General features: G+C 43.8%; 1 protein-coding gene across 2 annotated transcripts in view; it reads right to left on the bottom strand.

The window, feature by feature from the left end:
* vldlr (very low density lipoprotein receptor) overlaps positions 1–8,691 on the bottom strand; it is a 30,432-nt gene extending 21,741 nt beyond the window's left edge. For both annotated transcript variants that reach the window (XM_059969964.1, XM_059969963.1), the window contains exons 1-2: positions 8,562–8,691; positions 346–465 (exon numbers count right to left, since the gene is read on the bottom strand). In XM_059969964.1, coding sequence (XP_059825947.1) covers positions 346–465; positions 8,562–8,628 — 187 coding nt within the window. In that variant the 5' untranslated portion in view covers positions 8,629–8,691. The remainder of the gene's footprint in view (positions 1–345; positions 466–8,561) is intronic.
* Positions 8,692–15,409: the final 6,718 nt, after the last annotated feature.

Genomic DNA, 15,409 nt, shown 5'->3' with positions numbered 1-15,409 from the left:
ATTTCATATCAGTCAATCTTTTGGCCACGCATCTCGCACTTTTGTTAATATTATTTTGTGACGCATGTCGTGGATTGTAACTACAAGAGCTGCATGTGACTATATGTACCATGTTTTGCACCTTGGTCCTACAGGAACATTATTTCGTTTGGTTGTCATACATGCATAGGGTTGAATGATAATACTTATGAACTTCAGTATTAGTTTTGTATTAAAAGGATCAGCTTGCATAGAAGTATCTCACAGTATCAATTGGAAACAAACACTAGAATATCAATAGCTTCAAACTGAGAGTCTCAATCCAATGCCCAGCACAAAAAGTGAACCACTCGTTTACAGACTTACCACAGGAACTTTCGTCACTTCCATCACTACAATCTTCATCACCATCACATTTCCACACTGTGGGGATGCAACGGCCATTTCTGCACTGAAATTGAGATGACTCACAGGATACTTTAGAGCCTTGTAAGAAAGAAGGTACACACTATAATTAAACATCTAATTCAACGAAAACAAGTGCTGGCCTTAGCATTATTTTTTGTACCGCAGGCCACTTGATCACTTTATGTTGCTCATTTTAATGCACTTAAATTCTTAATAACTAGGCATTATTCATAAACTTGTGTGTTCACTGATAAAAGCACATTTGCATTTAGACATGCTCTATATAACAAATGCAAGTAGAGAAAGGAAATTAATTCTTATTAATTGGTAATTAATCTCAAACTGGCTCTGGAACATGCTGACAGCTCCTAACCGCCCCGGAAATCGGGGTCCACTTGCTGCAAGCACCATAAAGTAATCAGATGGCAGCTTTGCCAGTCAGTTCCATAATATACCATGGGGACAGAAACACTGACCTCATCCCTCTTGTGTTAGCATCAGTGGAGTCCCTCATTTGTAGACAACTTTATATCATATAACCAGGTAACAATTACAGCACGGAAACAGGACATCTCGGTCCTTCTAGTCCGTGCCGAACACTTACTCTCACCTAGTCCCACTCACCCACACTCAGCCCATAACCTCTGTTCCTTTCCTGTCCATATACCTATCCAAATTTACTTTAAATGACAATACCGAACCTGCCTCTACCACTTCTATTGGAAGCTCATTCCACACAGCTACCACTCTCTCATTAAAGAAATCCCCCCTTGTGTTACCCTTAAACTTTTGCCCTCTAACTCTCAAAACATGTCCTCTTGTTTGAATCTCCCCTACTCTCAATGGAAAAAGCCGATCCACATCAACTCTATCCATCCCCCTCAATTTTAAATACCTCTATCAAATTTCCCCTTAACTTTCTACGCTCCAAAGAATAAAGACCTAACTTGTTCAATCTTTCCCTGTAACTTAGGTGCTGAAACCCAAGTTTCATTCCAGGTAACATTCTAGTACATCTTCTCTGTACTCTCTCTATTTTGTTGACATCTTTCCCATAATACAGTGACCAGAACTGTACACAATACTCCAAATTCGGCCCTACCAATGCCTTGTACAATTTTAACATTACATCCCAACTCCTATGCTCAATGCTCTGATTTATAAAGGCCAGCATACCAAAAGCTTTCTTCACCATCCTATCCACATGAGATTCCATCTTCAGGGAACCAGGCACCATTATTCCTAGATCACTCTGTTCTATTGCATTCTTCAATGCCCTAACCATTTACCATGTATGTCCTATTTGGATTATTCCTACCAAAATGTAGCACCTCACACTTATCAGCATTAAACTCCATCTGCCATCTTTCAGCCCATTCTTCTAACTGGCCTAAATCTCTCTGCAAACTTTGAAAACCTACTTCACTATCCACAATGCCACCTACCTTAGTATCATCTGCGTACTTAAATCTATTAGAAGTTATAATGAATTAAGGTAAATTTGTTTTGAATTGAATTGACTTATTACTTACATCCTTCCCCTACACAAGGAGCAAAAAACTTTACGTTTCGTCTCCATCTAAATGTGCAATCTATAGTAATTTGTAATAAATAGCATGTACAACAGGACAGTCAATATAGCATAGAAATACAGTTGTATCAGCTACACCTATCAAATGAAGATGTTTGGAAATAATGGAAAAGCGAGCCATCAGGTTAATGGAGCAGGGACCATGCTGCCATCACGAGCAGTTTGGTCATTGATTGCCCACTACACCACCCCAAATATGCCAGAGCAAGGCCAACAAGGCACTGTAGCCCGGTTCCCAAAGAGAAGCACTACACACATCCTGTAAGAAGTTAACATGACATGGGTTGGGTCCAGCTTGACCAGGCCAGACGGCCAATAGATTTGGTCACTTTAAGGCAATAGAAGGAAAATAAACTGGTAGACGGGCATCTGGAAATTGTGGCAAATGAAATTCAAAATGGAGATTGGCAAAGTTATTAGCTACCGACTGTCTGGAGCTGCAAACAAAAAAGATGAAAACCAGAACTGAGACATAGCACAATAAATATCTTAAGTCAGTGATAGAAACTCAGGTTATGTCAAAGCAAACTGTTGCTGTTAAAAACTTTAAAAGCCAGCTCGTTCTGGTTCAGCCTAGGAAAGCCATATTCAATAGTTTTACTTAAAATAGTTTAAATAACTGTACTGTGTTTCAAAGGATTGGGTCCATTGGAATACTGAAAGATGGTTAAAGCCAGAGAAGAGGGAGAGTTAAAGCAGTTATCCTTGCAGACTGAGGTGTTCTCAGAAACAGCACTACTTTGGTTTCAGACCTGTTCCAAACCCCCTGCCAGTGGGGTTTCTATTGATACTACAGGTTTAGTACCCCCCCCCCATCCAAAATTACACAATCTGAAAATCTCTGGAATCTGAAATTTTTGAGCGCTGGACATGGAAAATACCACACGGCACTGGGAAGGTTCACCACCAATGCGCAGATCTCATCAGACAGCTCTGAGAAGCGTCTTTACGTATAATGAACACAAGTTAATGAAATCATTTTCAGCAAAACTGCACAAGATGAAAAAATTAGATCTTGATCGTGTATTGAAAGTATGGATTTAACAGTGAGGTGAAAATATGCCACTTAACAGTCTGCTGATCAGAAACGAGCAAGTTTATCACAATGAACTGAAAATTGAAAGTAATTATGAATATTCAGCAGGCTGAATGCAGAAATTTAAGACATGACATTAATTTTTTAAAGATTTTAAAAAATCTTAAAAAAAAAATTTTTTAAGCTAAAGCACTGCTGATTATGAAGATACAGAAATTCATTGATCTTGGCAAACTCATCATCACTGATTAAAACTGAACACCAGAACAAGTCTACAGTTATCTTGACTACACTTCTTCCCACTGTCTCCTGTAAAATGCTTTTCCCTTTTCGTAGTTCCTGCATCTCTGCCAATCTGGTCCTCCAGTCTTTACCTACCATCCCATGAGCCTCTGCGTCAAACACACAATTCTCTTCAACTTCCACCATTGGGATCCTACCACCAAACATCTTTATCTCCTCCCTCTTTCCACTGTCCAGAGATTGCTCCCTCTGTGATTCCCTTGACCATTTGTCCCTCCTCACTAATCCCCCTCCCGGGACTTATCCCTGCAAGTAGCCAAAGTGCCACATCTGCCCATTCACCTCCTACCTCACCTCCATTCAGGGCACCAAACAGTCCTTCCAGGTGAGGCAACACTTCACCTGCAAATCTGCTGAGATCATCTATTGTGTCCAGTGCTCAGTGTGACCTCCTATACATTGGTGAGACCTGTCGTAAATTGGGGGACTGCTTCGTCAAGCACCTCTGCTCCATCTGCCAAATTATCTTGTCTATATCTTGGCCAAACATTTTAATTCCAATTCCATTTCTGACATGTCAACCCATGGCATCCTTGTGCTAAGATGAAGCCACCATCAGGGTGAAGCAGCAACACCTTATATTCTACCTGAATAGCTTCCAACCTGATGGCATGAATATTGATTTCACCTACTCTCTCCTTCCCCTTTTCCTCCATTCCTTCCCTGGCCTCTTAACTTTTCTTACCAAGTCCCCACCCTCCTTCCCTTTCCCTTCTCTTATTAGATTCCTTCCTCTTCAGACATTTAGCTTTCCTAACCACCTTGCTTCACCTGTCACCTTCTAGCCTTCCTCCTTCCCCTCACCCCACCTTTTTCCATCCTGGCACCTCCTCCCTTCCTATCCAGACTTGAAGGGTCTCAGCCTGAAACATCAACTGTTTATTCATTTCCATAGATGCTGTTCCTCCAGTATTTTATGTGTTGCTTCAGATTTCCAACATCTTCAGAATTTTCCGTGCTTGCAAGTCTACAACTAATTGTTTTTATACCTTACATATTGCAAAACCTAAGTAAAACAAATACTGTGATCTTTTAATCTAAACACAGCATTGTAGGTGGAGACTGAAGCCTGCTGATGTTGTTCAACAGCTGATTCAGGTGTTCTCTCAATGCTGCTGCTGTTATCCTGCACACATTATAATTTCTTTATTAACAGTATACAATAATTTTCACCATTAAGCACTTGCGCGATGTACAAGTGTCAGACAAAGACTACTTACTGGTGGCACGCAAATTCAGAGTTGTGCATGGTGATCCCAACTCATCTCATTATATATTCCAAAATCCAAAAAAAAAATTAAGTCCGAAACACTGTAGGCCCCAGGCATTTCAGAAATAATGGGTTCTCAACCTGTACTTCCTAACCAGAGACGTTTCTTGGTTGGTCCTTTCCATGTCGCTCACTTTCACGTGTTCCGCCCAAAACCTCCTTACGACCTCCAAGTTTCATGACATATTATAATGGTTATTTGTGCAAGACCAGGGTGAGCTACCTCAACTATTGCTCACATCTACCGTGATGAAGCACTTTAAGGGGTAGTCATGGCTCAAATTTACTACCTGAGCAAGGACCTGGAGCTGCTGTCATTTGCCTGCCACCACAACAGATCCATAGCAGACAAAAATCTGACTTGATCTCCACTCAGCCTTGGATCATCTGGACAACAATATCTACATTAGGCTGCTGTTTAATCCACTACAGTTTGCTATTCAACACCATCACCCCCTCAGTACTCAACAAGCTTCAAAATCTGGGCCTCTGTATTCCCCCCCCCCCCCCACCAGCCCCACTCTCCTGCAACTGGATGCTTGACTTCCTCAGAGAGCAGTCAGTGCAGATTAGTAATAACTTCTCTTCACTGATAATCACAGGCACACGCCAAGGACTGTGCTTCATCTACCATTCTGCACCTTACTGTAAAGCTAGGCAAAGCTCAGACACCAGCTATAAATTTGCTGTTGACACCACCCCTGCTGGTAGAATCTCAGTTAGGTGGTGTACAGGGGTGAGATGGAGCAGCTGGTTGAGTGGGGTCACAACAACCTTGCATTCAATGACAGCAAGAGCAAGGAACTGATTGTGGATTTCAGGACAAGGAAGTCGGAAGAACACGAGAATCCTCAATGGGTGAAAAAGGTCAGCAGCTTCAGCATAGAATGTTACAGCACAGTACAGGCCCTTCAGCCCATAATGTTCTGCCAACCCTTTACCCTACTCCAAGGTCTAATTCTTTCCGCCCACATAGACCTTCATTTTCCTATCACCCATGTGTCCAAGAGTCGTAAATGTCTGTAATGTCCCCACCTCCACCTGACAGCATAAAAACTGACCTCCCCCCCACCGCCAGATTTGCCTCCTGTCCCCTTAAAATGTCTCTCCAGAATTCCATGCAAGTATTCCCTAAATAACCTGCACAGTTCCATCATGCATGCCCCATTTGTCCCAGTACATCTATTCCCAATTCACACTCCCAAGTTCCTGTCTAATTGCATCACAATGTCCCCATGTTGTCTATTCCTATGGCAAAGGTCAGAGAGTTGTGGTCACCGTCTCTGATATAGTCACCCAGAGAGATCTGACACCTGACCAGGTTCACTGTCTCGTGCCAGGCCATTCTGGATCTGGTTAGCAAATTTCTACAGGTGCACAGTGGACAGCGTTCTGACTGGTTGTATGGAGGCTTCAACGCACAGCATCGAAAGAGGCTGCAGAGTCGCAGACTCAGCCACCTCTGTTGTGATCACACGCCTCCCTACCAAAGATGAAATCTTCAAAAGGTGCTGCCTCAAGAAGGCAGCATCCACCCTTAAGGAGCCTCACTGCTCAAGAAATGCCCTCTTCTCATTGCTACCATCAGCAAGGTACAGCAGCCTGAAGACCCACACTCAACATTGTAACAGCTAACACACCACCATCACATTTCTAAACAGTCCATGAACACCATCTCCACATTTCTGTTCTGCACTGTTTTTAAATGGCAACTCACTGTATTTTTGTCTTCACTACTGCCACAGAACAACAAATTTTACAGTGTCAGTGACAATAAACCTGATTCTCATTTACAAACGTGGCCATCCCAACTGTACCCCTCACCCTGCTATTTTGAAGGACTTGTATTTGTTTCTCCAACACTTGCATATTTTCCTGGTCATCTATCCCACTCAGCAGTGTTTTGGGGGGGGGGGGGGGGCTAGCACCTTCACTTTGCTGCCAGCTTTATTCCCATTGCAACATTCCTGGGGCTGTTCAATCCTCAGTTTCTGGTCTACACCTTCAGCTCTTCATGAAGTCCCATATGAAGGGCTGAAGGAACTGCCCTAAAGTAGCAAGCATTGACCTTTAACCCCTTCCACAATCTGGGAATGGGAAACATTTCTGGCAAGCTATGCAGCTGCTCTCTTGTGAAGTGCATGGAGAATCATTGCCTGCAAGATGATTATTCATTTGATGTACAAGGGAAAGCCTCCATTTGTCTTTATCAATTCTTTAGCCATTGCCCTTAGGTTGCCGGCATTGTTCATGTTCAATAAAAACTCCGATTTTTTCGTGTCATTATAATCCTCAGCAACTTCAAATAATCAGCCTTTCTTTATACCGACAATCACGTGGGAATATAGTTAATTGAGCAAGTGAACTTTTATTTACCTGCTAAGTAGAGGTCTGAGTTAAGTACTCGTTATTTGCAACCGGCACTGAAACAGTCAAAGGGAATGAAGATGGCCTAATTTACCTACAGCAATTGTATTCCGCAACAAAGAATTGCCCAGGGAGCGGGTTGTGTCCGAGGGTCTGTTTGTACAGAGTGCAAAAATATTAAAGTGAATGTCATTAATGATCTTTGGCAAATCTAAAATGTAGTTCTGACTAAGTGCCGTTTCGCGCGAAATGGGAATTCAGGGGATAACACCCTCATGAAGTTTATGCACAGGCCATGCTTCAATAAAAATCCCTGGAGGAAGTGTGGCACCGCGAGTTACCATTGGACGGTTAGTACAATTCACTGACCAATCGCTTTCCGAGGCGGGTCTGCGGTTCATGGCATCAAATAACAGAAGCAGGAATCGAGTCCAACACGGTAACCTTCACGGTGCAGCGGTTTGCTACACCACAAGTGGGACACTAGACTAGAATGGCATGTTCCGCCTCCCAGCCTGTACTGACCCATATTTCACATATTCTCACTCCAGCCAAGAAATCTAAGGCCTCAAACCTTTTATTTCAAGAGACAGTCGCGACGCGTTTGAAGCTACACTTACAAGGTCAAAAGTGAGGCAAGCCTCAAGTTCAGGGCAAATACTTAAAAGTTTAACGCTCCAATTGAGCGTTGTTATCAAAAAGCAAACCATGCACAAAGCAAAACTAGACCCCAAGCGTTTACATTAATTACACTCAGAAGTTGCTGAAAAGGCAGGTGGAGGGGCAAACCAGTGAACAGGTTTCATTTACTCCCTTGTGCCTTACTGCGAAGAAAGACCTGAATGTGATCAATGACACACACCCACATCAAGTCCACTGTAGCAACTTCAACATGTGCACTGGTTCATTCACGTCTTGTACCTGTGACTAATTAGGAACCCAATCTATTCATTGGAGATCGCAACGCTGGCGAGGGCTTGCATCACACCACTCAGGTTAGGGAGCAGGCACACCTCACGGATTTGCCTTTCAGACTTGCTAAGTTTCCCAAATAACCGGGACAGACAATTCCAAGTTAAAAGAGGTGGTATAAACGTCAGCAGGTGGGAACCATTACAATAACGTGTACGGTACTAAGAAATACATTAAAATTCTGGCATCTTAATCTAGGATTGAAATCAGCAAATTTTAGAATGTTTTATAAATGTATTTAAAATTAACATTTAATATGGTCTCGCGGTTGCCCATTTCAGTCCAACAGTTATCAGTATCTTAATCATTCTAAAAGCTTTCCCGCACGATTATGTGTAGTTTTTAAAAAAAAGTAACAAGCGATTGTCAGCCAAAAGTAAACGAACGCAAGAAATGTGTACAAGCCCTCGAGACTGTTACAACAAAGACCATTTCAGATGTGCAGTCCGTCACGACCACAAATCACTCAACATTACAGCTTCAAAAGGGAACATGAAAACAGCACGAACCGTTCAGATCCACTCGTTCATGCCAATTTCTAAAGACTATTCTTTCCTTCTCCTGTGGATACGATACTGCCACCTGCGTCTTTACAGTAACCACTCGCTCAGCTCCAAGATAATGGAGTCACTTACCATTTACTTGTCTGCACCGAAAGGAACACGCTGCCAACAGCAGCAAAACCACACGAACAGGAATCATCTCACCGCCTTCCGCCGGCCGAAAGCTAGCCTTCGCTCTCTAATGGTAGGTTGGGGGGGGGGGAATATTAGGTGTATGTGTGTGTGTGTGTGTGGGGGGGAGTTTTTTTAAATCCCTCGCTCTATCGGCAAACAGAAGATAGACGGCCACGCCAGAATGACGCAGGGACGTGCTCTTATATCATCTTTAAATGTATTCCCTCTGCTCTCTGGAACAACTGGTTGGTCGGTGTGTGTCTCCTAACCTAATTACATCGTTAAATAACTGCATGGCAAACCCAGACTTGTCGATACTGCTGCTTGGAAACCGGCTGATAATAGTTGATTTAGCCGAACGTATTCCGTCCCCCGCACCTTTTCGCTATTGTCGGTTAATCGCTCTTAGTGCCAATGTGTAATGTACTTGGCGAAGGGGTTCACTGTACAGTTATACCTCACGGTCCTTCTGATTGCGCGCAGCTCGGAGGTAGGTGAAAGTAAAAAGTTTATCTGCATTCCGATAGTCCACAGGTTTGGCCAAGAGGAACAAAATTCTTTGTAATGACTACAATTATCTCGTGTCTCCCTATGATTTGCAAAACCAGGCTGTATTGACCATTCTATTTGATGTTGAGAGAGGTAGAAAGCCATCTTGTGGAACGGCTGCAGCCCATGTGAACGTGCCCCATTTGCAACGGTGCGGGTAAACTTCAGTACCCTAACCCGCCGATGGTGAAGGAGCAGCAACTGAGTGGTGTGTTATCCAGGAAAAGGAAGTGGCTATGAAATTATGAAGTGTTCTGTTCCTTTTACCTTGACTTGGGTGGCCGAGGTTGTGGGACTTATGAAGAAATCTCAGTGAATTGTGGTCCGTCTTGCCGAAGTTATGGACTGCAGACGCAGCTAGTCAGTCCCGGAGCAGGCAATGTTTGAGGTGTTGGCTGGGGGTGGGTACTCTTCTATACTTGATGAATAAGATCTTTTTGAATGTTGCTAGAGCTGCAATTATCCAGGCAAGTGAAATCGTCATCCACTATATACTAATCTGCAGCTAATCCAGGGAGTCAAAAGGTAAACTTAGAAGGTCTCTACATTATACACAAATTCTAACTTGTTGTAGCCACGTTATTTACTTAGCTGGTCAGTAAAGCTATTGCTAAAAGACGACTCCCCCCCCCCCCACTTCTCCATCCATATACCCCCCCCATGAGAGACATAGTGGTGCACAAAATAGAGATGCTGCCTCACAGATCCATTGACCCAGGTTCAGTCCTGACCTCTCATGCTAATTGTGTGGTATTTGCATATTCTCGCTCTGACCCTGTAATGCATTTCCCAAGGTACTCCAGTCTTTTTTTTGTTTCACATCCCAAATTACTTGGCACTGTACATTTCTTTTACTATGTTTGATTAGGGAGCCATGTAAAGGAACACATAGGAGGCAGTGATCATAATTCACCCTGCAGTTTGAGAGAGAAGATAAAGTCAGATCTATCAGTATTGTAGTGGAATAAAGGGAATTAAAGAGGCATGAAAGAGGAGCTGGTCAAATTTGATTGGAAGGGGACATTAGCAGGGCTAATGGTAGAACAGCAACAACTGGAGTTTCTGGAGGCAACTCAGAAAGTGCAGATAGATGCATTTCGAAGAAAGTATTCTAAAGGGAGGATGAGGTAACTGTCGCTGACAAGAGAAGTCTTAGACAGGATAAAAACAAAAGGGAGGGAATATAATATAGCAAAAATTATAATATATGAAAGCAATATGAATGCAATAGGAGAGAAGAGATGAAATATGAAGGTAAGTTAGCCAATACTATCAAAGAGGTTACCAAAAGATCTTTCAGAAATATGAAGAGAGCCAAGAGTGGATATTCAACCACTGAAAAATGATGCTGGAGAGTTAATAATGAGGGACAAAGTAGTGGTAGATGAAGTTTAAGAAGACTACTACAGTCTTCACTGTTGAAGACACTAGCAGTATGCCAGATAATCAAGAGTGTTAGAAGGCAGAAATGAGTATTATTGAGCAGTTGCTTGAGAAGCTGAAAGGTCTGAAGGTAGAAAAGTCATCAGGACCTGATAGACCACACCCCAAGGTTCTGATAGAAGTCAATCGAGATTGTGGAGGTATTAGTAATGATCTTTCAAGAATGACTTGATTTTGGAATAGTTCTGGAGGACTGGAAAATTGCAAATGTCACTGCACTCTTTAAGGAAGGGAGGCAGAAGAAAGGAAATTATAGGCCAGTTAGCCTGATGTCCATGGTTGGGAAAATGTTGCCGTGCGTTATTGAGGTTTTGGGGTAATTTGAAGCACATGATAAAGCAAGTCAAAGAGGGCATGGTTTCCTTAAGGGGAAATCTTGCCTGACAAATCTGCTGGAACCCTTTGAGGAAATAACAGGCAGAATAGACAAAGGAGAGTCAGTGAATATTGTTTACCTGGATTTTCAGAGGGCCTTTGACAAGATGCCACACATGAGGCTGCTTAACAAGATAAGAACCCATGATATTACAAGACAGATATTAGAATGGATAGATGATTTGCTGACTGGCAGGAGGCAGAGTCGGAATAAAGGGGGGCCTATTCTGATTGGCTTCCAGGGACTACTGGTGTGCGCAGGGGTTGGTACTGGGACTGCTTTTTTCATGTTATATGTCAGCAATTTTGATGACGGAATTGATGGTTTTGTGACTGAGTTTGCAAACGATACAAAGATCGGTGTTGAGAAAGCAGGGTGTCTACAGAAGGACCTAGATAGATTGGGAGAATAGGCAAAGAAGTGGCAGATAGAATATAGTGTTGGAAAGTGTATGGTCAGGCACTTCGGTAGAAGGAATAAAGGTGTAGACTATTTTCTAAACTGGGAGCAAATTCAAAAATCAGAGGTGCAAAGGGACTTGGGAGTCCTTGTGCAGGATTCCCTAAAGTTTAACTTGCAAGCTGGGTTGGTGGTAAGGAAGGCAAATGCAATGTCAGCATGCATTTCGAGAGGACTAGAATACAAGAGCAAGGATGTGATGCTGAGGCTTTGGAAGCATTGGTCAGACCATATTTGGAATATTGGGAGCAGTTTTGGGTCCCTTATCTAAGAAAAATGAAAGGTGTGGTGGCTTTGGAGAGGGCCCAGAAGATGTTCATGAGAATGATTCTGGGAATGGAAGGGTTAACATATGAGGAGCATTTGATGACTCTGGGCCTGTAGTTGCTGGAATTTAGAAGAATGGTGGCGGGGGGGGGGGGGAGAAGATCTCATTGAAACTTATTGCATATTGAAAGGCTTAGTTAGCGTGGATGCAGAGAGGATGTTTCCTATAGTAAGTGAGCCTCTGAATAGAGGGAAGTCCATTTAGAACAGAGGTGAGAAGGAATTTCTTTCGCAAGAGGGTGGTGAATCTGTGGTACATTTAAAGCGGTAGTGATTAGTAAGGGTGTCAAAGGTTACAGGAAGAAGGCAGGAGAATGGGGTTAGAAGGATATGATGGAATAGGGGCGCAGACTCAAATTGGCCGAGTGGCCTAATTCTGATCCTATGTCTTTTGGTCTTGTGGTTTTATGTTGGTGAGCAGTAGAGTCTGGTGGAGAGAGGTGGGGATTTGAGAATGTGGGGAGAATAAAATGAGTTGCGGGAGGAATAATGCATTGGTACTACTTCATACACCCATGGCAGTTCCATCAACTTTGCATCTAACTTCCACCCTTCTCTTAAATTCACTTACATTTCTTGTATTAAATTAAGTGTCTTGGATTTCCAGCATCTGCAGACTTTCCCTTGTTTGTGCTTAAATTCACTTGGTCCATCTCTGACACCTCCCTCTCCTTTCTCCATCTGTCTGCCTCCATCTCTGGAGACAAACTGTCAACTGACATCTTTTATAAACTTACTGATTCCCATGGTTAACGACTTCCCACCCTGTCACCTACATATATTTAAAAAAGATGGGCTATTCACTTTCTCAGTTCCTTCTACTCTGCTGCACCTTTTGCCAGTTGTGGCTTTCCATTTCAGGACATTGGAGATATCCACCATCTTCAAAGAAGGGGATTCTCCTCTGTCCACCATTGATGCTGCCCTCACCCGCATCTCATTTCCCATTCATCCACGTTCACTCCATCTTTCCACCGCCTTAACAGTAATACAGTTCCTCTTGTCCTTGACCTCCATCCCATGACCTCTGCATCCAACACATCATTCTCCATCTCCATCCATCATCTCCCAAGGGATCCCACCACTAAACATATTTTTACCTCCCACCCCACCCCCCAGCTTTCCGCAGAGACTGCTTCCTCTGCAATTTCCTTGTCCGCTCATCCTTCTCTGCTAATCTCCCTCCCATTGCAAGTGGCAATGTGGCAATACATCCCCTCTCTCACCTCCATTCAGGGGCCCAAACAGTCCTTCTAGGTGAGGCAACATTTCGCCTGCGAATCTGCTGGAGCTGCCTATTATGTCCGGTGCTCCCGAAGCAGCCTTCCCTACATTGGTGAGATCTGTTGTAAATTGGGGAACAACTTCATCAAACACCTTCCCAGAGGCCAAATGTTTTTATTCCCATTCCACCATGTTGATCCATGGCCTCCTCTTGTGCCAAATGAGGCCCCCCTCAGGGTGGAGGAGCAACAGCTTTCATTCTGTCTGGGTCGTCTCCATCCTGACAGCATGAGTATCGATTTCTCCTTCTGGTTTAAAAAAAATTCCCCCTCCCTCCACCCTTCCTGTATTCCCCACTGTGACCTTTTACATCTCCTCACCTGCCAATCACCTTCCACCCCCCCCCCCCCCAGGTCATTTCCTCCTTCCCTTTCTCTCATGGTCCACTCTCCTCTCCTATCAGATTCCTCCTTCTCCAGCCCTTGACCTTTCCCACCCACCTGGCTTCACCTATCACCTTCCAACCTGTCCTCCTTCCCCCTTCCCCCAGCCTTTTTATTCTGGCATCTTCCCCCTTCCCTCTCAGTCCTGAAGAAGTGTTGACAGTTTATTCATTCCTATAGATGCTGCCTGACATGCTGAGCTCCTCCAGCATTTTGTGCATGTTGTGTAACCATGGATACCATGTAAATTGAATGGGATGAAGGGCTTATATCCGTGCTGTTATCTCTCTGTGAAACCCTTCCACCTCCCCCAGAATGTTCAAGCTGGAGATTTGAAATTGGAATCTAGTAAAATGTTAATGGAGCTGCCTGATTTGTGTTCATTCAATGTCTTTTCCCACTCATTAGCACAAACCGAAGCTTTATCCAGATCTTGTTGCACATAGGCATACTTAAACATTTAAGCTCTTTCTGAGAAGTTTTCTAGTCTCTGATTACAAAGGTAAATTCCCATATCCTACTGCCAAAGTGGCCGTGCTTCTGAAGGTCAGCTTGTGAGCGGTAAAGTCATTCAAGAAGTGGTTGAGGCTGAAGACTGATTTATAATTGTGCGTCGCATCTATGCCGTAAGTATTATGTACCCTACACCATACCTACACCGTAGGGTGATGTGCACCTCTCCAGAAAAGTTACTTGCGTGTCGCGGCGAGACAGACCACAACAACTGTGATTGGTCCGCTTGGTAGCATCGCATTTCCTCCTACGCATTTCCAGTTGCTCCTTCTCTGTCATGTCTGTACATCGATGCGAAATAGATGAACCAAATTGTCAAATCTACCTGCCGACGTGCAAAAATGTTTGCAATGCATTTCCTCATCCATGTCTCTCACGCAGAAACTCAACACAGTGGCATAGAAACCCCAGCCAACTAGTGTTTTGGCACACATCAACGCATGCTCACTATGGCGTAGAGCGACGCAGAAGTGAAATTCAGGGTTACGGCGCAGCACATATGCACAAGTATAAATCAACTGTAAGATTTTGCCCTGAGGAACTCCTATTCTCAAAAAATGATTGGCTTTGAAAAACCTCCATCAGTTTCCCTCCTCACTCGGTGCATGAACTGTGACTCTGTGACCTTTTAGTACTCACGAGGAAATCTGCAAATGCTGGAAATTCAAACAACACACACAAAATGCTGGTGGAACACAACAGGTCAGGCAGCATCTACAAGGAGAAGCACTGTCGACGTTTTGGGATGAGACCCTTCGTCAGGACTAACTGAAAGGAAGGATACTAAGAGACTTGAAAGTAGTGGGGGAAGGGAGAAATGTGAAATGATAGGAGAAGACCGGAGGGGGTGGGATGAAACTAAAAGCTGGAAAGGTGATTGGCGAAAGTGATACAGAGCTGGAGAAGGGAAAGGATCATGGGATGAGAGGTGTCAGGAGAAAGAAAGGGGGAGCAGCAGAGGGAGATGGAGAACAGGCAGAATGATAGGCAGAGAGAGAGGGAAGAAAAAACAAACAACTAAATATATGAGGGATGGGGTAAGAAGGGGAGGAGGGGCATTAACGGAAGTTAGAGAAGTCAATGTTGATGCCATCAGGTTGGAGGCTACCCAGCTGATATATGAGGTGTTGTTCCTCCAACCTGAGTGTGGCTTCATCTTGATAGTAGAGGAGGCCATGGATAGACATATCAGAATGGGACGTGGAATTAAAATGTGTGGCCACTGGGAGATCCTGCTTTCTCTGGTGGACCGAGCATAGGTGTTCAGCGAAACGGTCTCCCAGTCTGTGTCAGGTCTCACCAATATATAAAAGACCACACAACGGAACAAGTGCTACACCTGCCCTTACACTTCCTCCCTCACCACCATTCAGGGCCCCAGACAGTCTTTCCAGGTGAGGCGACACTTCACCTGTGAATCGGCCGGTGTGGTATTCTGCGTCCGGTGCTCCTGGTGTGGTCTTTTATATATT

This window comes from Hypanus sabinus, chromosome 5, assembly GCF_030144855.1.
Source record: "Hypanus sabinus isolate sHypSab1 chromosome 5, sHypSab1.hap1, whole genome shotgun sequence".
NCBI classification, from domain to species: Eukaryota; Metazoa; Chordata; class Chondrichthyes; order Myliobatiformes; family Dasyatidae; genus Hypanus; species Hypanus sabinus.
Note: the sequence above shows the minus strand (reverse complement) of the source record. Positions and strands in the feature narration are given on the sequence as shown.